The sequence below is a fragment of the Equus przewalskii genome, chromosome 4 (assembly GCF_037783145.1).
Source record: "Equus przewalskii isolate Varuska chromosome 4, EquPr2, whole genome shotgun sequence".
In the NCBI taxonomy this organism is placed as follows: domain Eukaryota; kingdom Metazoa; phylum Chordata; class Mammalia; order Perissodactyla; family Equidae; genus Equus; species Equus przewalskii.
The window spans coordinates 36,796,166-36,821,639 of record NC_091834.1 but is presented as its reverse complement, the minus strand read 5'-3'; the positions used below and the strand labels follow the sequence as shown (position 1 = coordinate 36,821,639).

General features: G+C 37.5%; 1 protein-coding gene across 1 annotated transcript; it reads left to right on the top strand.

The window, feature by feature from the left end:
* Positions 1–1,124: 1,124 nt before the first annotated feature.
* SAMD9 (sterile alpha motif domain containing 9) lies at positions 1,125–24,027 on the top strand. Its single transcript, XM_008526150.2, has 3 exons — positions 1,125–1,568; positions 4,492–4,579; positions 17,941–24,027. Exon 3 carries the CDS (start codon positions 17,949–17,951, stop codon positions 22,713–22,715), a length of 4,767 nt encoding a protein of 1,588 aa, XP_008524372.1. The 5' UTR covers positions 1,125–1,568; positions 4,492–4,579; positions 17,941–17,948; the 3' UTR covers positions 22,716–24,027.
* Positions 24,028–25,474: the final 1,447 nt, after the last annotated feature.

The following is a 25,474-nucleotide window of genomic DNA, read 5'->3' as shown; positions in this document are numbered from 1 at the left end:
CCAGTTTGGGGCAGTTTTGAATAAAGCTGCTATAAACATCTGTGTGCAGGTTTTTGTGTGGACGTAAGTTTTCCACTCCTTTGGGTAAACACCCAGGAGTGTGATTGCTGGATCATACGGTTAAGTGTAGGACTACTTTTGTAAGAAACCACCAAACTGTCTTCCAAAGTGTCTCTACCATTTTGCATTCCCATCAGCAATAAATGAGAGTTTCTGTTGCTCCACATCCTAACCAGCCTTTGGGGTTGTCGGTGTTCCAAATTTTGTCCATTCTAATAGATGCATAGTGGTATCTCATTGTTGTTTTAATTTGCAGTTCCCTAACAACATATAATGTTGGGTTTTTTTAATGTATAAAGCACAGATATATTTGTGGTATTAAAATTTTAAGGGAAGGGAGACAGCTAGGTTAAAAATGTCCCTCCTTAAGGGGACAATAATGGAATTTTTAAAATGGAGAAACACTGGTCTGGGCAGAGAGACAGCATGAGGAGAGCGACACGGGACAGAAGAGAAGGATTATTCATACCAGCCTCACAGTCAGAGCAACTAGACAAGCTAGTGGAATAAAACTGAGTATGGAAAGCAGAGCAGAAGTTAATTTTTATAAGCTGTTTGTATTAGTCAGGGTTCTCCAGAGAAGTAGAAACACACACACGTAAACATACATGTGTATATAATATTGTATGTCAACTATACTTCAATAAAAAATATATATATAAAACAAGTGTGAATCATCACTGGAAAGTGGCAACCAAAAGCTAATTGAGTACACACAATAAATGTTAGCGCTTGCTGTTAATCTTTTAAATGTTAACTCTTTTGTCACTCTCACTCAGGCAGTTCTCTGCCTGACCCTGACCCTGACGTTGGAAAAGATGAATCCCTGCCGTGTGGCCATCGGCCCCTGAGCCTGGTCTGCCCCACAGCACTAACCCAAAGGCCTTTAGCATTTATAGGGAGCTCAAAAATTCCCTAAAAGCCATTCCTTTAGACTTTAGGAAAACAGAGATGGAGGGTTAGTCCACCCTGGAAGGCCGGAGAGATAGCAATATAAACTGTTGCCTGCCCGGAGCTCCACAAGGCTCCGCAGGGCAATGAAAACCGGTGTTCCCAAGAGACGCATTCAGAAAATAACGGAGAGGCTTTGTAGCTGAGACACCAGGGCTCTTGGCAGCCCTCGGAACTTAAGCAAGCAAAGAATAAATTTTAAACCTTTGGATTCTAACCAAAAAGACCAGAAGATGGCAGAGTAGTGTCTTACCACAAAAAGCATTTCAGAGAGAAAAGCTACATCCGTAAACTCAGGTCTAGGAAAACGAAACTAAACTCAAATCTGCAGGCTTGCCAGTGTCGGCACACCCGTTTCTGAGAAACGCCCTGCTGTTTCCGAGCCAATTAGACCTCGGATGGAAGCAGAAGCAGACGGTACACTTTCGTAAAAACCAGAATGAAAAAGTATTTTTCTCTAATATCATAAGAGGAAGAAAACAGAGACGTCAGATGTTTTCTGCACCGAAATACATGGTTTTCTCATTTATGTAGAAGAAATTTGCAAGAAAATCTGGGTAAGTACAATCGCTACTATTAATATTATTACCATCTATAGCATTTTATTGAATAGGAAGGAATCTACTTTTCAATTAGAAAATTAAAATGTACTCCAAAACAAAAAATATTTAAGCCTAGAACTTCTAGACTATTCGTTTCTGTGACAGCAGTCTGCTTTATATTAGTTGAAACAGGAGTCATAACATTCCATAAAAGATGCAGTTGAAAACTAGAGGCACTTTTATTGATGAAATCCCTCAAGGCGTTAATAGCATTTTCAGAAAGAACATATAATGAAAACTTAAAAATATACTTTACATTAATCAAAGATACCTCCCACCATCTACTCTAAGGAGCTGCCAGAAAATAAAACTCCCCAACTGCTTCTCAGATATTAGTGGCAGACGACACATATGAGAGACAGACAGAGAGACAGGGAGAAACAGAGACAGAGAGACTGCTACAGGAAGTCCTCCGCACTATGGCAGCTTTATTAATTTTATTTCTTGGTAAAAACCCTAGATTTATGTCTGATTTCCCCCAAAGCGAAGATCAAGGTAATACAAAGGGGTGGGGAGTAATTACATTTCTTTCTTTTTTTTGTTTTTGTGAGGGAGTTCAGCAACAGACAGCTCAGGGCCAAGACTGTCGCTGAGCTAACTTCTGTGCCAATCTTCCTCCACCTTATGCGGGATGCCACCACAGCGTGGCTTGACAAGCTGCACTAGGTCCCCACTGGGGATCCAAACTTGGAAGCCAGGCTGCCAAAATGCACAAACTTAACCACCACACCACTGGGCTGGCCCCTACATTACTGAATAAAGGCCTGATCTTCAACTTCCTTAAGAAAAGCTAATGAAACCTACAGTTACTAAATGTATGCGGGTTCAATTACGTAACAAATTGTTTCCTCTTCTATAGTGATTGCTAAGAAGCTCAGAAACAAATTTTCAGGCCACTGCTAGTAAAGTATATAGAGTTAAAAACAGTTATTTTAGGCACTAACTTTACTCCATGGCTTCACTTCTTTTCCCCTCCTACCCGTATCTAGCCTTCTCTCTGATTTCTTTACCCAAGGGTTTTCATATATGTGTGATCTTGTGTCACTTTCCAAATTACCTAAAAACTGTCTTGGAACAGGTATAAAAAAATCATTGATATGTGAAATACCTATGAACAGTGGCATAAATGGAGAAAACACAGATGTTAGATGCAGTCATTCATCTAGTGCATAATCTCCAAAAGTGGCATCTTCAGTAATTTTTTAAAAGTAAGTTATTGAAAGGCTCAGCTATCAAGACTCTAACACAGGCTTTAGGGAAAGAGTGAAACCTGTTCAATCATGACTTAAAGATCCATAATCTGGTAGAGAACATAGTCAGAAGTCATTGCTTTTTTATTTGTTCACCTTCCAAGCCAAACATTCGGGCCCAGCTCCCTATCCCCCAACCCATATATGAGAACTTGGCTTTATGTTTTTGTACGTATACAGTATGCAGCTCATGTGTAAACCAAACAATCCATCAAATCACCGCTCAGCCTCATAAACTGGGTTATGATTTGTCACTTAGGGGGCAAGGTCCAAGTTTGTAAAGCTGTGAAAGGCCCTGGCTGATGAGGAAGTCAGGGAGACTCCAGGAGAAGCATACTGGTAGGATGGGTCAAGAGATGGGACATGAGAACCCCTGATATGAGGACTCAGGAGCCTGAGCACAGCTGGCAGCAGAATGATCAGGGTGCCTCTGGCTTTAGGTGTTACAGCAGTGTGGGTGCAACAGAAGTGAGCTGTGCTATTTACAGGGTGGAGTAGATGGGACTGAGCAGAGGGACACACGAAAATGGCTTAGACAGCAGAGTTACTAGAGGAGAGTGGGATCAGGTTTTAGTAACTATAAAACTAGTATGAATCAACACTGGGATGTGAAAACCAAAAGCTAATCCCATAATCCAAGGCTGCCATAATAAATCCCTAGTAAAACTTGCAAAACTCAGATGTCCAGAATTGAATTAATCATTATCCTTGACTGGTAACACATCATCATGTTTTTCTATGCAAGCACCTCTTTTATTTTATTACTCTGATTATTTTATCATGTGTTTTGGGTACATCATTGGTTTTTTAAAGTGTAACATATGAAATGAACAAATTTAAAGGGTACAGCTCTATGAAATTTTTACATGTATTCATTAGTGTAATTACTAACCAGATCAAGATATAAAATATTTTTATCACACCAGAAGATTTCCTTGAGCCTCTTCCCAGAAAATATCTCCCTGCGAAAAGGTAACCACTATTCTGACTTCTACCACAATGGATTGATTTTGCCTGTTCTTGAACTTCATATAAATGGAATCCTACAGTATATTTTCTATTGTTACTGGCTTCTTTTACTCAACATTACATATGTGAGATTCATCCATATTGTTATCTATATCAGCACTTTAATCTTTTTCATTAGAATTGCCGAATCATAGGGTAGGTCTACATTTAACTTTATAAAAACTGACAAGTAGTTTCTCAAAGTGGCTGAAACATTTTACCTTCCCACTAGCTATGTATGACAGTTCCATTGACTCCACATCTTTGCCAACATTTCCTAAGGCCAATCTTTAATTTTAGCTATTCTGCTGGGTATGTAGTATCATCGCACTGTGGTTTCACTTTGCGTTTTCATAATGATTAAAGATTTTGGAGCACTTCTGGATTCCAATCCATCACATCACCCACATGCCTGTCAAAAGCCACTGGTTTCTCTTCCTCGCAGTAGGCCACGTATGGGCCTCAACCCCAGCCCAGAATCAGCCAGTGCCCCAAAGCTTACGTAGGAGGGACTTTCCCTCCCTGGAATTTTCGTTCATCCAGTCCTTGTCAGCAAGTCCACCTACAACTCTGTGATAACTTCAAAAATGTGTTTTGTAACTTATCTGATTTTTTTCTAGTTGTTGCGGTGAGAGCGTTGGCCTGCTGTGATCTAGTACATCATACTGGGAAGTGGAACTCTTTCCATCTCTTCTTGGGTCAGTTTTGGTACGTACATTTTCCAAGGAATTTGTTCAGTTCACCTCAGTCTTCAGATGTATTCATGGAAAGTAGGTTAAAATATCTCTAATCCTTTTAATTTTTACAGCATCTGATATTGTTTACTTGTGCCATCTCTTTCATTTCTTGGTTACTTTTTCCACAGATACGTCAATTATTTTACTCTTTATCAAGAACAACTTTTGGGCTTTCTCGATTCTCTCTATTGTAGCTTTGTTTTCCATATTATAGATTTCTGCTCTTTATTTTGTCCTTCCTTTTACTTACTTTAGGTTTATTCTGTTGTTCTTTGAACTTTTTAAATTGATATTTAGTTTATGCTTTTCAGTCATTTTTCTAGTTTTATAAAAGCACATAAGGCTATAAATGTCTCTCCAAGTATTGTTGACATTGTATCTTACAAGTTTTCAAATGCAATATTTTTAATAAAAATGGTATATACTTTAGGTGTACAACTTGATAATTTAATATATGTGCACATACATAATGAAATAACTATTATAGTCAAGCTGATTAACATATAATCTCCTCATATAGCTTTTTTTTTGTAATGAGTGCACCTAAAATCTACCCTCTTAGCATATTTCCAATGTTCAATACAGTATTATTAAATATAGTCATCATGCTTGTGCATTAGACCTCTTGACTTTTCATCCTGCATAACTACAAATTCATAGCCTTTGACCTACATCTGCCCATCTCCCCTCCACACTCCATCCCCTGGTAACCACTGTTCTATGAGTTCAACTTCTTTTTTTTCCATATGTAGGTGAGATCATACAATATTTGTCTTTTGCTTTCTGGCTTATTTCCCTTAGCGTAATGTCCTCCAGGTTCATCCATGTTGTCTCAAATAGCAGAATTTCCTTCTTTCTCGTGGCTGAATAGTATTCCATTTTGTATATATACCACATCTTCTTTATCCATTCATCCGTTGATGGACAATTACATCATTTCCATATCTTGGCTATTGTGAATAATGCTACATAAACACGGGAGTACAGCTGTGTCTTCAAGATACTGATTTTGTTTCCTTCTGATATATGCCCAGAAATGGAATTGCTGGATCATATGGTAGTTCTATTTTTAATCTTTTGAGGAACCTCCATAGTGTATTCCATAATGGCTATATCAATTTACATTCCTACCGTAAGTGTACAAGTGTTCCCTTTTCTCCATATCCCTGCCAAAATTTATCACTTGTCTTTGGGACAATAGTCTTCTAACAAGTGTGAGGTGATATTTCATTGTGATTTGACGTGCATTTCCCTGATGATAAATGATGTTGAACATTTTTTGTATATCTGTTGGTCATTTGTTTGTTTCCTTTTGAGAAATGTCTATTCAGGTCCCTTGCCCACTTTTTAATCAGGTTGTTTTCTTGCTATTGAGTAGTTGCAGTTCCTTATACATTTTGGATATTAACCCCTTATCAGATATATAGTTTGGCAATATTTTCTCCCATTCAGTAGGTAGCCTTTTCATTTTGTGGACTGTTTCCTTTGCTATGAAGAAGCTTTTTAGTTTGATGCAATTCCATTTGTCTATTTTTACTTTTATTACACGTGCTTTTGGAGTCATATCCAGAAATCATTGCCCAGACCAATGTCAAGAAGATTTTTCTCTATGTTTTATTGTAATAGTTTTATGGTTTCACGTCTTAGATTTAAGTCTTCAATCCATTTTGGATTGATTTTTGTATAGGGAGTGAGATAAGGGTCCAATTTTATTCTTCTGCTTGTGAAAAAACAGTTTTCCGAAAACCATCTAAAGAAGATACTAGTCCTTTCCACATATATGTTCTTGACACGTTTGTTCAAAATCAATTGACCCTAAAGTTGTGGATTTGTTTCTGAACTATCTATTCTGTTCCATTGGGCAATATGTCTGTTTTTATGCCAGCATCATGCTGTTTGATTACTATAGCTTTGTGGTATATTTTGAAATCAGGTAGTGTGATACCTCTAGCTTTATTTGGTTGGTTTTTTTTTTAGTAATTTTATTGAGATCATAATGGTTTATAAATTGCTCTGGCCCAAACCTCCAGTACTATGTTGAATAAGAGAGGTGAGAGTGGACACCCTTGTCTTGTTCCTGTTCTCAGAAGGATAGGCTTTCAGCTTTTCACCATTAAGTATGATGTTGGCTATGGGTTTGCAATATAAGGCTTTTATTATGTTGGGGTACATTCCTTCTATACTCATTTTATTGAGAGTTTTTATCATAAATGGATGTTGGATCTTGTCAATTGCTTTCTCAGCGTCTATTGAGATGATCCTGTAATTCTTATTCCTCATTTTGTTAATGTGGTGTATCACATTGATTGATTTGCAGATGTTGAACCATCCCTGAGTCCATGGAATCAATCCCACTTGATCATGGTGTATGATCCTTTTAATGTATTGCTGTATTCAGTTTGCCAGTATTTTGTTGAGGATTTTTGCATCTATGTTCATCAGTAATGTTGGCCTGTACTTTTCGTTCTTTGTGTTGTCCTTGTCTGATTTTGGTATGAGGGTGAAGTTGGCCTCATACAATGAGTTAGGAAGCATTCCATCTTCTTCAATTTTTTGTAATAGTTTGAGAAGGATAGGTATTGAATCTTCTTTGAATGTTTTGTAGAATTCTCCAGAGAAGCCGTCTAGTCCTGGACTTTTGTGTTTTTGGAGGGTTTTGATTACTGTTTCGATCTCTTGTGATTCGCCTTTAGATTCTCTATTTCTTCTTGATTCAGTTTTGGGAGGTTGTATGAGTCTAAGAATTTATCCATTTCTTCTAGGTTATCCAATTTGTGGACATATAGTTTTTCACAGTATTTTCTTATAATCTTTTGTATTTCTGTGGTATCCATCATAATTTCTGCTTTTTCGGTTCTAATTTTAGTTGAGCCTTCTCTGTTTTTTTCATGGTGAGTCAGGCTAAAGTTTTGTCAATTTTGTTTATCTTCTCAGAGAACCAGCTCTTACTTTCATCAATCCTTTCTACTGTTTTTTTTAATCTCTATTTCATTTATTTCTGCTCTAATTTTTATTATTTCCATCCTTCTGCTGACTTTGGGCTTTGTTTATTCTTCTTTTTCTAGTTCTTTTAGGCACAGTTTAAGATTACTTAGTTGAGATTTTTCTTGTTTGTTCAGGTGGGCCCGTATTGCTATGAATTTCCCTCTTAAAACCACTTTTGCTGCATCTCCTAAGAATTATTATGTTGTATTTTCATTGTCATTTGTCTCCAAGTATTTTTAAATTTCTTCTTTGATTTCTTCATTGATCCAGTTGTTGTTCTGTAGCATCTTGTTTAGTCTCCACATGTTTCTGACTTTCCCAGTTTTTCTCTTGTAGTGGATTTCTAATATCATAGCACTGGGTTGGAAAAGATGTTTGAGATGGTTTCAATCTTCTTAAATTTATTGTTGCTTGCCTTGTGTCCCACCGTATGGTCTATCTTTGGGAATGGCCCATATGCACTTGAGAAGAATGTGTATTCAGCTAGTTTTGGATGGATTGCTCTCTGTATATCTATTAAGTTCATCTGATCAAGTGTTTCATTTAAATCCACTATTTCCTTGTTGCTTTTCTGTCTGGATGATCTGTCCATTGATGTAAGTGGGCTGTTGAGGTCCCTTACTATTATTGTGTTGCTGTTAATTTCTCCCTTTAGGTCTGTTAATAGTTGCTTTATGTACTTTGGTGCTCCTGTGTTAGGTGCATCTATATTCAGAAGTGTTATGTCCTCTTAGTGGAATGTCCCTTTTAGCATTATATACCGCCCCTCTTTGTCTCTCATTGTCTTTTTAAACTTGAAGTCTGCTTTGTCTGATATAGCAGGCAACACCTGCTTTCTTTTGTTTGCTATTTGCTTGGAGTATTGTCTTCCATCCCTTCACTCTGAGCCTGTTTGTCTTTAGAGCTGAGATATGTTTCCTGGAGGCAGCTTATTGTTGGGTCTTGTTTTATAATCCATCCAGCTACTCTGTGTCTTTTGATTGGAGAATTCAATTTATTTACATTTAGAGTGATTATTGATATATGAGGGCTTAATACTGCCATTTTATTTCTTGTTTTCCATTTGTTCTGTGTTTCCATTGTTTCTCTTCCTTTGTATTCCTGACTCCCATTTCATTTTGGTGGTTTTCTGTGGAGATTTTCTCAGTTTTCTCTTTTTTATGAACTGTGTCTCTGCTCTGATTTTTTGTTTAATAGTTACCATGATGTTTGTGTAAGAGATCTTATAGATGAAATAGTCCATTTTCTCATAGCCTCTTATCTCTATTAGCCTAAGCAGGTTCCATCCCATTCCTCTTCCCCTTCTGTTATTGTCACAAATCATTCTGTTTTGTGTTATGAGTTTGTGACTAAGTTTAAGTGTTTCTAGTTACTGTCAATGCTTTCCTTCCCTTTATCTTTTAAGTTATCATTGAGTATTTGCTTCCCTGTTCTGATAGAATGCTGCAGTTTTCTGATTTTGTCTGTCTGTTTATCTCCTTGCTCAAAGTTTGATAGGCCTTTGCTTTTTTGTTTCTGGTGTGATGGCATCTTTAATAATTTCCTGTCAGAGAGGTCTAGTGGCAAAGAACTCCGTCAGCATTTGTTTATCCAGGAAAGCTTTTATTTTTCCATCATATCTGAAGGGAAGTTTGCTGGATAGAGTATTCTTGGCTAAAAGTTTTTGTCTTTCAGTATTTTGAATATATCATTCCATTCCCTCCTAACCTGTAAGGTTTCTGCCAAGAAATCCACTGAAAGCATGAAAGGGGTTCCTTTGTAGATTATTTTCTTCTGCCTTGCTGTTCTTAATATTTTTTCTTTGTCATTGACTTTTGCCATTGTTACTATTATATGCCTTGGAGAAGATCTTTTAGCATTAATGTAATTAGGAGTTTTATTAGCTTCATGTATTTGTAAGTCCAGTTCCTTCCCCAGGCTTGGGAAGTTCTCAGCTAGTATTTCTTTGAACAAGCTCTCTGCTCCTCCCTCTCATCTCCCTCTAATAATACCTGTAATCCTTATGTTGCTTTTCCTAATTGAGTCAGATATTTCTCAAAGAATTCCTTCATTTTTTAAAATCTATTTCTCTCTCTTTCTCCACCTATAGCATTTCTGTATTTCTATCCTCTAACTCTCTAATTCTTTCCTCCATAAAGTCAGCTCTACTGCTTAAGGATTCTAGATTATTTTTTATTTCATTAATTGTCTTCTTCAAATCCAGAATTTCTGCTTGTTTTGTTAATAGCTTCAATCTCTTCAGTGAAGTATTCCTTCTTCTCATTAATTTTATCCCTGAGCTATTGAACTGTCTTTCTGAGTTTCCTTGTAACTTGTTGAGTTTCTTTATGACAGCTATTTTGAATTCTCTGACATTTAGATTGTAAATTTCTGTGCATTCAGGGTTGGTTTCTGGAGAATTGTCATTTTTTTTCTGGGCTGAATTGTTGCTATAGTTTCTCATGGTGTTTGGTGAACTAATCTTTTTTCAGCACCTTTGTGGTAGTATTAGGTGGCAGATTCCACCTGCTACCTCTAGGGGTAAGCAGGTGCTGAGTTTCTGATTCCACCCCATCGGCTGGAAGTTGTGGGGGTACTATGGGCGCTTTCACCAGCCTGGAGAGCTTTTGGGCATGTGTGTAGACAGTGCTTGGTGGGTGGGTTTTCCTCATGGGCTCCAAGCCTGGGCTACTCCTTGGGGCCAAAGCAGCATGGTGGTCTCCCCCACCACTGGGAAAGTTATCATGAGCAGGCTAAGAGCTGCCACCACCTTTTTCTCGGGTCTCCCCAAGGCACGTTCCCACTTCCAGGGCACAGCAGGTGTTTGTGCAGGCCAGGAATGCACTCAGCCTGGTGTGTAGATCTGCTGCCTCCTATTCTTGCAGTCCTGCTGGCAACTGTGCTTGGTGAACAGGGCTCCCTTGCAGGGAGCAAGCCAGGGAGCACTCTGTGGGACCGCAGGGGCATAGTGGGCTCCCCCACTGCCAGGAAAGCAATCATGAGTGGGCTAAGGGCTGCCACCATCTCTTCCTACAGTCGCCCTAGGACACATTCCCACTTTTGGGATGCAGCAGTACTATAGGCACCCATGTGAGCTGGGAATGCACTTGCCCCAAGCGTAGACCTGCCATTGCTTCTTCTTGTGGTCCTGCTGGCTGCTGTGCTTGGTGGGTGGGACTTCCTCATGGGAACCAAACCAGGGCCACTCCTTGGGGCCACAGGAATATGGTGGGCTCCCCCACGACCAGGAAAGCTACTGCAAATGGGCTACAAGCTGCCACTGCCTCTTCCTAGAGTCACCCTGGGGCGTGTTCCTACTTTTGAGGCACAGCAATACTATAGGTACTTGTGCCAGGCTGGAAAGCACTTCTGCATATGCACAAAGCTGCCACGGAAGGGCCAAAAGTGCTCCCCTATCTCCACCACTTCCCAGAGGGCCAGTCAATCCACCTTCAGATATATAGGTGCATGGGTCTCTCAAGTGTCCTGTTGTGCTGTGTGGGTTTCCTCCATTGTCAGTAAGTGTCCATTTACTTGTACTTCAAAGAAGAGATAAAGGAAACAGTTCACTCTGCCATGTTGCTGACGTCACCTCCTTTCTTCTAGCTTTGGTTTTTTTGCTCAAAATTGCTTTGATTATTTGTGGTCTTTTATGGTTCTATATGAATTTAGGGTTGTTTTTTCTATTTCTGTGAAAAATGCCATTGGAATTTTTATAGTGATTATGTTGAATCTCTAGATCAATTTGCATAATATGGACATTTTAACAATATTAATTATTCCAATCCATAACACAGGATATCTTTCCATTTATTTGTCTCTTCTTCAATTTCTTTCATCAATATTTTATAGTGTTCAGTGTACAGATTTTTCACCTCCTTAGTTAAATTTATTCTGAATATTTTTTTTTTTTTAGAAAGATTAGCCCTGAGCTAACATCTGTATCCATCTTCCTCTACTTTATATGTGGGATGTCTGCTAGAGCACAGCTTGACAAGCAGTGCTTAGGTCCACACCCAAGATCTGAACTGGCAGACTCTGGGCCACTAAAGCAGAGCATGCAAACTTAACCGCTGCGCCACCAGGCCCGCCCTGAGTATTTTTTTGATGCTATTATAAAAGGGATTGATTTCTTAATTTCTTTTTCGGATAGTTTGCTGTTAATATAAACAAATGCAACTGATTTTTGTTTATTGATTTTGTATCCTGTACCTTTACTGAATTTGTTTATTAGTTCTAACAGTTTTTTGGTGGAGTCTATAAGGTTATCTGAGTATAATATCATTGCAAACAGACAATTTTACTTCTTCCTTTTCCAATTTGGATGGCTTTTATTTATTTTTCTTGCTAATTGCTCTGGCTAGGACTTCCAGTACTCTATTGAATAAAAGTGATGAGAGTGGGCATTCTTATCTTGTTCTTGCTCTTAGAGGAAAGCATTCAGCTTTTCACCATTGAATGTGATGTTAGCTGTGGGCTCGTCATATATGGTCTTTATTATATTGAGGTACATTCCTTTTATACCTAATTGTTAAGAGTTTTTATCATGTAATGGTGTTGAATTTTGTCAAATGCTTTTTTTGGATTATTGGAATGCTCACATGATATTTATCTTTCATTCTCTTAATGTGGTGTAACATATTTATTGAGTTATGTACATTGAACCATCCTTGCATCCCAGGGATAAATCCCATTTGATAATTGTGTATGATCCTTTTAATGTGCTGTTGAATTTGGTTTGCTAGTGTTTGTTTTTTCATAGAGATTGGCACCTGAACTAACATCTATTTCCAATCTTCTTTTTTTCCTCTCTTCTTCTCCACAAAGCCCCCTAGTAAATAGCTGTATATTCTAGTTTCAGGTCCCTCTAGTTGTGGTATGTGGGATGCTGCCTCAACATGGCCGGACGAGTGGTGCCATGTCCATGCCCAGGATCCAAACCGGTGAAACCCTGGGCCGCTGAAGCAGAGCACACAAACTTAACCACTCAGCCAAGGGGCAGGCCCCTACTAGTATTTGTTGTTAAGGATTTTTGCATCTATACTTATCAGGGATATTGGCCTGTAACTTTCTTTTCTTCTAGTGTTCTTTTCTGGCTTTGGTATCTTGCAGGGTGATGCTGGCCTTGTAAAATAAGTTTGGAAGTGTTTCCTCCTATTTTTTGGAGGAGTTTGAGAAGGATTGGCATTAATTTTTCTTTAAATCTTTCACAGAATTCACCAGTGAAGCCATCAGGTCCTGGATTTTTCTTTCTTGGGAGGTTTCAATTACTGATTCCATCTCCTCATTCATTATTTGTTCAGATTCTTTTATTTGTGTGTGTGTGTGTGTGTGTGTTTGTGAGGAAGATGAGCCATGAGCTAACATCTACCACCATTCCTCCTCTTTTTGCTGAGGAAGACTGGCCCTGAGCTAATATCCATGCCCATCATCCTCTACTTTATATGTGGGACACCTGCCACAACATGGCTTGACAAGTGGTACATAGGTCCGCTCCCAGGATCCAAACCGGCAAACCCCAGGTGACCAAAGTAGAATGTGTGCACTTAACTGCTGTGCCACAGGGCTGGCCCTCTTTATTTCTTCATGAATCAGTCTTGGTATGTTTCTAGGAATTTATTCACTTCTTCTTGGATGTCCAATTTGTTGGTGTATAATTGCTTATAGTAGTCCCTTATGATCCTTTGTATTTGTGTGGTATCAGTTGTAGTATCTCCTCTTTCCTTTATAATTTTATTTACTTGAGTCTTCCCTCTTTTTTTCCCCGTTAGTCTAGCTAAAGTTTTGTCAATTTTGTTTACTTTTCAAAAAACCAACTCTTACTTTCATTGATCTTTTTTATTGTTTTTCTAGTTTCTATTTTATTTATTCCTGCTCTGATCTTTATTATTTCATGTCTTCTGCTAATTTTGGGTTTAGTTTGTTCTTCTTTTTCTAGTTCCTTGAGGTATGAAGTTATGTTGTTTATTTTTTTTTAAAGATTTTATTTTTTCCTTTTTCTCCCCAAAGCCCCCCAGTACATAGTTGTATATGCTTTGTTGTGGGTCCTTCTAGTTGTGGCATGTGGGACGCTGCCTCAGCGTGGTTTGATGAGCAGTGCCATGTCTGCACCCAGGATTCGAACCAACGAAACACTGGGCCGCCTGCAGCAGAGTGCGTGAACTTAACCACTCGGCCATGGGGCCAACCCCTATGTTGTTTATTTATAATCTTTCTGTCCTCTTAATGTAGGCATTTATCACTATAAACTTCCTGTTAGAACTGCTTTTGCTGCATCTCATAAATTTTAGTATGTTGTATTTCTATTTAATTTTGTTTCAAGATATTTTTTGATATCCCTTTTGATTTCTCCTTTGACTCATTGGTTATTCAGAAGAGTGTCATTCAATTTCCACCTATTTAGGAATTTTCAATTTTTTTTCTATTACTGATTTCTAGTTTCATATCATTGTAGTCAGAAAACATACTTGATTTGATTTCAAGCTTCTTAAATTTGTTAAGACTTGTTTTGTGGATTAATATATGATCTATCCTGGAAAATGTTCCCTGTGCACTTGAATGTGTATTCTGTTGTTATTGGATGGTCTGTTCTGTATATATCTGTTATATCTGTTAGGTCCATTTGGTCTATAGTGTTGTTCAGGTCTGCTGTTTCCTTATTGATTTTCTGTCTGGATTTCTGTCTGGATGATCTATCCATTTTTTAGTGCAGCATATTCCAGTCACCTACTATTATCATATATGTCTGTTTCTCCCTTTAGTTTTGTTAATATTTGCTATATTATAGGTACTCTGAAATTGAGTGCTTTATATATTTGCAATTGTTATATCATCTTGATGAGCTGACACCTTTATCATTATATAGTAACTTTTTTTGTCTTTTTTTATTGAGTTCAAAATAGGTTGCATCATTGTGAAATTTCAGTTGTACATAATTTCTTGTCCATCACCACCTAAGTGCTCCCCTTCACCCCCTGTGTCCACACCCCACTACCCTTCTCCTGGTAACCACTGAACTATTTTCTTTTTCCATGTGTTTGTTTATATTCCACATATGAGTGAAATCATATGGTGTGTGCCTTTCTCAGTCTGGCTTATTTCACTTAGCATAATTCCCTCCAGGTCCTTCCATGTTATTGCAAATGGGATGAATTTGTCTTTTGTTATGGCTGAGTAGTATTCCATTCTATATATATACCACATCTTTATCCATTCATCTGTCAATGGGCATTTGGATTGCTTCCATGTCTTAGCTATTGTAAATAGTGATGCAGTGAACATAAGGATACATATGTCACTTTGGATTGTTGATTTCAAGTTGTTTGGGTAGATACCCAGTATAGGATAGCTGGGTCATATGGCATTTCTATTTTTAGTTTTTTGAGGAATCTCCATACTGTTTTCCATAGTGGCTGCACCAGTTTGCATTCCCACCAGCAGTGTATGAGGCTTCTCTTTTCTCCACACTCTCTCCAACATTTGTTATTTTTAGTCTTAGTGATTATAACCATTTTAATGGGTGTTAGGTTGTATCTTAGTGTAGCTTTGATTTGCATTTCCTTGGTGATTAGTGATGTCAAACATCTTTTCATGTGTTTATTGGCCATCTCTATATCTTCATTGGAAAAATATCTGTTTATATCCTCTGCCCACTTTTTGATTGGGCTGTTTTTTTGTTGTTCAGTTGTGTGAGTTCCTTGTATATTATACATATACAATATATATATATGTATATACAAATATATATATTGTTAGATATATGATTTGCAAATGTTTTCTCCCAATTGGTGAGTTGGCTGGCTTACATTCCTACTAGTAGTGCACAAGGGCTCCTCCCAGTTTCTCCAGATCCTTGGCAATACTTGCTATTTTCTGGGGTTTTTAATAGTAGTCATCATAATGGTTGTGCGATGATATATCATTGTGGTTTTGGTTTGCATTTCTCTAATGATTAGTGATGTTGAGCATCTTTTCATGTGCTTATTGGTCATTTGCATATCATCTTTGAAGAAATGTCTGTTCAAGTCCTTTGCCGATTTTTTTTTTAAAGATTGGCACCTGAGCTAACAACTGTTGCCAATCTTCTTTTTTTTTTCTTTCTGCTTTTTCTCCCCAAATCCCCCCAGTACATAGTTGTATATTTTAGCTGTGGGTCCTTCTAGTTGTAGCACGTGGGACACCACCTCAGCATGGCCTGACGAGTGGTGCCATGTCCGAGCCCAGGATCTGAACCAGCAAAACCCTGGGCCACTGCAGCAGAGTGCACGAACTTAACCCTGGCCCCCTACCTTTGCCAATTTTTTGATTGGGTTATTTGTTTTGTTGTTATTGTTGACTTGTAGGAGTTTTTTTAATATGTATTCTGGATATTAACTCTTTATCATAATATGATTTGCAAATATTTTCTCCCATTCCATAGCTTGCTTTTTCATTCTGTTGTGCCTTTTGATGCACAATTTTTAAGTTTGATGTAGTCTCACAAAAGGGGTTTACTTTAAAGATTAGTACACCTAAAGCAGTCTCCCCCCACCACTCTTTTTTCTCTCTCCAGCTTATTTTAAATTTGAGCCTCTTAATCTCTATAAGCCAAATTACTGACAGAAACTTCATCTAATTCACTTCTTTTTAGATGGCATTAAATCTTCTATGTTTCTGATAGTTACAGTATTGTAGGGGAGTACAATTTCCATCAATTTTGCATTTCTTTGCCTATTTTTATGTTAATGTAGCTGTAAAGTGTGTTTTTTATTCACTTCCTATGCATATAGGAGCTACTAACCAAAAAAATAATAGCTTTAAACTTGGACCATTGCTCTGTCCTCTCTATGTGTAGAAGGGAAAGTAAATCCTAATCTTGAGTTTGTATCTACCACTGGGAGGCAATATTCCTATGTATTCGTTCTTGGAAGTGGGCCTATATAGTCTATTTGCCACAATTCCCCAGGCTTATCTCTTCTTCTGTTAATTTGGTTTCTCCCATGATGAATTCATTGGAATGGCTCACATTTTGGGAGCCATTTTTGGATCATACTTAAAATGGACTATTATTATTTGGATTTTGTTTTTTCTGACCATTGCTATATTTCTGTAATCCAGATTGCCATTAATTTTCCAGATAGTAGTCTGCCCATTTGTAGACCAAATAGTGATGTCATTTGTTACTGCTCAAGAATCAGCTATTATCAATTATTATGTGAAAAATTGCTTTGATATAATAGTAGCCTCCAAGTTTACTACCAGCAAGCTCTCATAGAAATCATGGAACAAAATGGCTCACAGACCAATTTAAGATGCTTGAGGCACAAGCATTATTAAATCAATTAAAATACACAACAAAAAGCAAGGGAAAAGAGATGGGTAACATATTTTGAATGATGTACAAGAGGGGTAGAAGGATCTCACTACCTGAGTTATGCAAGCTCATCTGTCCTTTCTCTCCTGCTCTGCTATATCAGCATTCTCCACTGATTGTGTAATTTTCAGAAGCAGAGTTGAGGTCTGTCCAAGGGGGATCAACAGATAGAAGTCACCCTGGGTGAGTGACATACACTTGCTCTAATCAAAGAGATGCAGAGGGGCACATATGCCTGACCATAGCTATAGCTCATCAATTAGCCTGATAAACTAATCTGGATTTTATTTATGTTTCTTGAGTAGAGGACACAAAGGATCAGAATGGGTGTCACAATAGGTGACCAATTAAGACTTCAAAAATATTAAGTGCTTCAGTGTGTCTCATGAATATTTAATATTAATTTGGCCCTTCTATTTCTTCCTAACTATGTTTAACATTCAGGTGCACTATTTACTTTAGCAACGTCTAGCATTTTTCACAAACTACTTGCTTCTATACTTAGTTTCATATATCCTCCTTATTTCATACATCTTTCTCTATTTAGTTTTATATATTCTCCTTATTTCATACATCTTTCTCTATTTAGTTTTATATATCCTCCTTTGTTTCTCTTATTTTTTATAGAAGAATTGAGTATTTTTAAACAATACAACTAATACACATTATAGCAAACATTCATTAAGAAGGATGAAACATCTCTCTATACATTGACTAGAAGCATCCCCAAGATACAGTTAGTAAATAAATAAGGTAAAGAGAATTGTGTATAGTATGTTGCCATTTGTGTAGGGGAAAAAGTTATGTATTTGTATTTGGTAGTATTTCTCTGGAAGAATACAGAGGAAACTGGTAATGGTAATTTCCTCTCAGGAAGATAATTAGATGGTGTGCATATCCTTTTGATCTTTTTAAATTTTATAGGACATGCATATATTACCCATTGAAGAATTAATTGATTATTTTAAAAATTTACTTATAAATATACTAAATCATTTTTCTTTTTCTGTACACAGGTATCAGAATGGCAGCGCAACTGAACCTGCCAGAAAATACAGATGACTGGACAAAAGAGGATGTAAATCGGTGGTTAGAAAGTCATAAAATTGACCAAAAGCACAGAGAAATCTTGATTGCACAAGATGTCAGTGGAGCAATCTTGAAGTGGTTAACTAAAAATAACCTTATCGAAATGGGCATAACACATGGACCAGCTATCCAAATAGAAAATCTATTCAAAGAATTGCAGAAAACATCTTCTGAAGGTTCTTTGCAGACAAATAAGAAGAAAAAAGGCAGTAAAAATGTTCCTAAAACACAAACGGTGATGCAAGAGGAAAATGGGGAAACTTCAAAGCAAAAACAAAAGAACAAAGAGAAATCAGATATGGCTAATGCCCCTACAATGAGCACAGTTACTAAAGATTCTAAGTCACTAAAAAATGAATTCAAGGTAAATGAAATAGATGACACAAAAGAAAAGCAGCCATCCGTAGAACTAACATGTGTATCATACCCTTTTGATGAATTCAGTGATCCATATCGTTACAAATTGAATTTTAGTCTACAGCCTGAAACAGGACCGCTCAATCTCATTGATCCAATACATGAATTCAAAGCATTCACGAACACAGAACGAGCCAGAGAAGAGGACATTAAGATGAAATTTAGCAATGAGGTTTTCCGGTTTGCTTCAGCTTGCATGAATTCACGTACCAATGGCACCATTCATTTTGGCGTCAAAGATAAACCCCATGGAAAAATTGTTGGCGTGAAAGTCAGCACAGTCACCAAGGAAACCCTCATTGACCACTTCAATCTGATGATTCAGCAGTACTTTGAAGACCATCAGGTCCAAAAAGCAAAGAAGTGCATTCGAGAGCCAAGATTTGTAGAAGTTTTACTACCAAACAGTACTCCATCTGATAGATTTGTTATTGAAGTGGATGTCATTCCAAAATACTCTGAATGTGAAGATGATTATTTCCGGATTAAAATACAAAATTGCGACAACAACACATGGAAGCAGAGTTCAAAATTCTCAATCTTTGTGCGAGATGGGGCCAGCTCCAAGGATATCATGAAAAATAATGCAGATTTCAAAGAGTTTAAATTAGATTTAAAAACACTGGCAGAGGCTAGAAAAGAGGCAGAAGAAAAATACAGACTAAAAACAAGCAAAAAAGAGAATGAGGGACCAAAGCTTGTTAAATTGTTGACAGGAAATCAGGATTTGCTAGATAATTCATACTACGACTGGTATATTCTTGTAACAAATAAATGCCATCCAAATCAAATAAAACACTTAGATTTCCTAAAGGAAATTAAATGGTTTGCTGTCTTAGAGTTTGATCCTGAATCTGTGAGCAATGGGGTAGTCAAAGCTTACAAAGAAAGCCGAATAACAAACCTTCACTTTCCAAGTTTATACATGGAGGGGAAAACCACATCAAATGAGAAGATTACTAGTCTGAATCTTTATCAACAACCCAGCTGGATTTTCTGTAATGGCAGGATAGACCTTGACAGTGAAAAATATAAACCCTTAGACCCAAGTTCCTGGCAAAGAGAAAAAGCATCTGAAGTCAGGAAACTGATTTCGTTTCTTACTCATGAAGATATAATGCCAAGAGGGAAGTTTTTGGTGGTATTTCTATTACTCTCCTCCGTGGATGACCCAAGAGACCCTCTTATTGAGACCTTCTGTGCTTTCTACCAAGATCTCAAAGGAATGGAAAATATATTGTGTATTTGCGTACACTCACACATATGTCAGAGATGGAAAGATCTACTTGAAGCAAGATTAACAAAACAGCAAGATGAATTATCAAACCAATGTATTTCTGCTTTAAGTCTTGAAGAGATAAATGGAACCATTCTTAAACTAAAATCTGTGACTCAATCTTTAAAGAGATTTTTGCCATCTATTGGTTCATCTACTGTCCTTCTGAAAAAGGAAGAAGATATCATGACCTCTCTGGAAATTCTCTGTGAAAATGAATGTGAAGGTACTCTCTTAGAGAAGGATAAAAAAAAATTCCTTGACTTCAAGACATCAAAAGAGGAAGACTTCTATCGAGGTGGTAAAGTATCATGGTGGAACTTCTACTTTTCTTCTAAAAGCTATTCTTTACCTTTTGTCAAAAGGGATAAATATGAAATACTTGAAGAAATGATTCAAAACTGGGCAGATTCTTCTAAACCAACATGTGTCAAAATTATTCATCTGTATCACCATCCAGGCTGTGGTGGGACTACCTTGGCTATGCATATTCTCTGGGAACTAAGAAAGAAATTCAGGTGTGCTGTGCTGAAAAACAAGACAATGGATTTTTCTGAAATTGGAGAACAAGTAGCTACTTTAATCACCTATGGGGCAACAAACCAGCAAGAATACCTACCTGTACTGCTCCTTGTTGACGATTTTGAAGAAGAAGATAATGTCTATCTTCTGCAGTCCTCTATTCAAACAGCTGTAGCTAATAAGTACATTCGATATGAGAAACCTCTCGTGATCATCCTAAATTGCATGAGATCACAGAATCCTGAAAAATGTGCAAAGAATTTGGATGGTATCGCCCTGATACAAAACCTATCTCCCAAAGAACAGAGAGCTTTTGAGTTTAAATTGAAAGAAATTGAAGAGCAACATGAAAACTTTAAAGATTTTTATTCCTTCATGATCATGAAAACCAATTTTAATGAAAAGTACATAGAAAATGTAGTCAGGAATATCCTGAAAGGACAAAATATTTCCACCAAGGAAGCAAAACTCTTTTCTTTTCTAGCTCTTCTTAATTCATATGTGCCTGATACCACCATTTCACTATCACAGTGTGAAAATTTCTTAGGAATCACAAACAAGAAGGCTTTCTGGGGAGTAGAAAAATTTGAAGACAAGATGGGCACCTACTCTACAATTCTGATAAGAACAGAGGTGGTGGAATGCGGGAAGTACTGTGGAGTGCGCATTATTCACCCTTTGATTGCCGATCGCTCACTGGAAGAATTGAGGACAAGCTATCACCTGGATAAAAGTCAAATTATGCTGGATATGTTAACAGAAAATTTGTTCTATGAAACTGGTCTAGGAAAAAGCAGATTTTCAGAACATATACAAACACTGCTGCTCACAAGGCAGCGCAATGAACATGAAGGTGAAACAGGAACTTTGTTTTCCCCATTCATTGAAGCATTACATAAAGATGAAGGGAACGTGGCAGTTAAAGAGGTATTGCTTGAAGGTATTCGTCGGTTCAACTCAAATGCATTCATTTGCCAAGCCTTGGCAAGACATTTCTACCTTAAAGAGAAGGACTTTAGCAGTGCTCTAAAATGGGCAAATCAAGCAAAAAAGATAGAACCACACAATTCTTATATTTCAGATACACTAGGCCAAGTCTACAAAAGTAAAATAAGATGGTGGATAGAGGATAATGGAAAAAACAGGAACATTTCAGTTGATAATCTAACTGATCTTTTGGAATTAGCAGTAGAAGCCACAAATGCCTTCAAAGAATCTCAACAGCAAAGTGAAGACAGACAGTACGAGGGGAAGGAGAGGTTTTATCAGAAGTCAAAAAGGCGGTATGACACTTACAATATAGCTGGTTATCAAGGGGAGATAGAAGCTGGGCTCTATACAATCCAGATTCTTCAATTAATTCCTTTTTTTGACAGCAAAAATGAATTGTCTAAAAGAGATATGATCAATTTTATATCAGGAAGTAGTGATATTCCTGGGGATTCAAGCAATGAATTTAAATTAGCCCTCAAGAACTTTATTCCTTATCTAACTAATTTGAAATGTTCTTTGAAAAGGTGCTTTGATTTTTTTGATGATTACTTTGTCCTTCTAAAACCAAGGAACAACATTAAGCAAAATGAAGAGGCAAGAACTCGGAGAAAGGTGGCTGGACATTTTAAGAAGTATGTAGATATATTTGGCCCCTCAGTGGAATCACAAAACAAAGATCTCGGAGCAAAGCTTAGTATCCCACTTCAAGTAGAGCTGTATCGGAAAAGCCTAGAAGTTTTAAAAGCAGATAAGTTTTCTGGGCTCTTGGAAAATCTTATCAAAAATCAAGAAGATGCTATAAGGACCATGGACGATATAGTGAACAAATATACTTTTCTCTTTGAACAGGGCACTGTCAAAATCCAGCCAAAAGAAAAGCAAAATTTCATCTTGGCTAACATCATTCTCTACTGTATTAAACCTACCTCCAAAATAGTGAAGCCAATTAGAAAGTTGAAAGATCAGCTTCGAGAAGTCTTGCAACAAATAGGGCTGACTTATCGATTTTCAGAACCTTATTTCCTGGCTTCCCTCTTATTCTGGCCAGAAAACCAACACCTAGATCAAGATTCTAAACAAATGGAAAAGTATGCTCGGTCATTGGAAAATTCTTTCAGGGGGCAATATAAACATATGTATCGCACGAAGCAACCAATTGCATATTTCTTTCTTGGGAAAGGTAACAATATGACCAGACTTGTTCACAAAGGAAAAATTGATCAATGCTTTAGAAATACATCTGATATTAATTCCTTGTGGCAGAGTGGAGATGTGTGGAAGGAGAGAAATGTGCAAGAACTTTTGCTTCGTTTAAAGGGACGAGCTGAAAATAATTGTTTGTACATAGAATATGGGGTCAATGATAAAATCACAATACCCATCACACCTGCTTTCTTTGGTCAACTTAGAAGTGGCAGAAGCATAGAAAAAGTGTCTTTTTACCTGGGATTTTCCATTGGCGGCCCACTTGCTTATGACATTGAGATTATTTAAGAGCCTGACCCTCTCTCTCCAGGAATATGATCTCAATAGCACTTAATTTTTTTTAGACCCAAGATCTATACTTTAAATTGGCAAATTTATAGATATAGCCCCTGGCTTTTCAGCCCTGTACATACAATATTTATATTTCCTTTTAAGCGTGTTATGAGTCCTACACAGACTGTGGTCAAAAAGGAAGGAGTGAGAGATGTGGAAAGTATCAAATATCTTTGTTGGTTTGGATAACACCATTGAAGACAAGATAAGAAGGAGCTGTGGATGGAATTAAGAGAGGTGAATGTAATAATTGAGCCACACAGAACCCCACCACTTCCCCCAATTACCCAACCAAGGCATGGATTGAGGAAGATTGCTTACTTTCTTCTCAAATGTGAAAATTTTTCAGAACAGGAAAAAATAGTTATCATTCCAAGACATTACAACATGTGAGAAACTATTTCACAAAAAAAGTGAAAACCTCTCCAAACGAGGAGCAACATTTATTCTTCCAGGCAGAACAGAAATGTACTTGTATTTGGCACTCACAGGTCTTTCAAAGAAGAGAACCAACCAATTCTCTGAAGGTCATACCCATAGAAGTCAGCTGATCTTACCATAATAAGCTGGAGAATTAGACTACCTTTTCATGCAGTAGGAGGCAGTTGAGCAAAAGTGAAATTTGTCTCTGCAGCTAATGAGTTTATAGACTTACAAACAAAAATACACCCAAGCTCCAAGGCTAATGAATAAAAAGGATTCCTGTGAAAAGGCTAATGAGTCACCCATCCAGGAGATCCCAACGTACTAGCAAGTATACATATAACCTACACACTGAACAAGCACAATCACTGAGATGTAATCAAAATGTAATTTTCCCTAATAAAATTATGGATATGGGCAATTGTCAATGGTTGCCAAAACTGATAAAAGCTGATAAAAAAATTTTATAACAGACGAATCAGACTGTCCTAAATCCTGATCAATATTAACACTGCAGAGAGACAGCCAGACATTGTGGGCCTCGAAGTGCTACAGGAGTGCACACATCACCTGGAGATAGTCTTGCCAAATAATTGAACCTGAATCTGATCAAGCCTCTGGATCTTGCTTCCAATTTAAAGGAAATACAGATGTTAGATATGCTCCTAAGTAATTCCATGTATGGGTTATGGGGATAGTGAAAGGAAAGTGAAGGGGCAGGATAGCTGAGTTAACAAGTACGTCATGATGAATGCATGAGAGTTAATTATACTCCTCTCTTCTTTGGACTGTGCTTTTGAAATTTTCTGTTATAAAACATTTGTAAAATAAAAAGTGCAATTTATTTTTATCTTCACAATTTCATTCCAAGTTTTTCACTGAGGGAGGTTTTCCCCTTGCTCCTCCATGAAATTTCAGCTTCATAACTTATCAGCTTACTCTTGGTTAAAAAAAAATAGAAAAATAAAAATGCTCTAGCCAAACACAGTGTCAATTTAGAAATGAGAATATCTAGTCACAGTTTTCTCTGGGGCTGCTTCCCACTATCCCAGATTTCAGTCTACTTTATACAGAACTGTCCCTGTTGGAGTCCTCTTGCCTTCCTGGGTGATTCTTTTGAACTCAAATTAGACCAGCTTCAGTAGATGCTCTCTCCCCTATGACCTTCCTTGGGTGCACAAGAAACACTCATGGATGTTTGTTCTACCATTGGTAGGGGGTGCAGCTAATTTCCAGTCTGGGGAACAGCATGCCCCATAAAGTCAGAAGGACACAGGTCAAGCAGTCCAGATGGTCCACTTCAAGCCCCTCTCCCTCTAGCCTCGAGATGAGATTCTCGTGGTGGTTGGGAGAACTTTCACCGAAAGAACTTTTTCATAAACCCTCTCTTCCCCAATGCGAGCAGGAGGCAAACTACAGCCTGTGGGCCAAATCTAGGCTGTCTTTTAAATAAAGTTTTATTGGGGCACAACCATGCTCATGTGTTTAAGTATTGGCTTTGGCTGCTTTTGCACTGCAACAACAGAGTTGAGTAGTTGTAACTGAGACCCTATAGCCTGCAAATCTAAAATACTTACTATCTGGCTTTTTACAGAAAAAGTGTGCCCATTCCTGCTCCATGCTGTCAACCCTTTTATGTCTTTATTTTAGGTCAATTGTCTAATTGGTTTGTGGACATTTACTTTGAAATATGCATTTTCGTTTATCACCTAGTTTTGGTATCTGATTTCTATCATTTTAGGGTAAAAGTTAAAATTTCAAAACATTTTAACACACAAAATCTGTTTTTCACATTATAATAATCCAGGTCCACTTTCCCAAGGAAGAGCAGAGTGACAAATGTGTATGAGTGCTCCTTTCATGAATTAAAAAGTAGCCAAACTATGCTGGATAAATTTGACAAGCACATTGATCTATCATCATTCTCGGTACCTATTTAGCTTTATATTTTCCTTAGATCCATGGAATTTGGTCTTGAAAAATAGAAACTTTGAATGTAAGATTTAAATATTAACAATTTACTATTCCACAGGCCAGAAGTTCTCAGTTTGAACAGAGCCCCCCAAGAGGTCTCTCCAAGTTGCATATTCTATCTCCCAAATGAGACAGAGCCTAGAATGAGAAGGCAATCAGAATTTTTTTAAACTGTCCCCTTGAAAAACATTGATTAGATCATTGTGATGCAGCAGTTTCCCAACTCAGTGTTCAAAAGAAAATGTTAACCAATACTCCCAAAACAAATGGCGGCCTGAACAAATGAGCTTTGCAAGCTGTAAGACATTCTGCTTCTG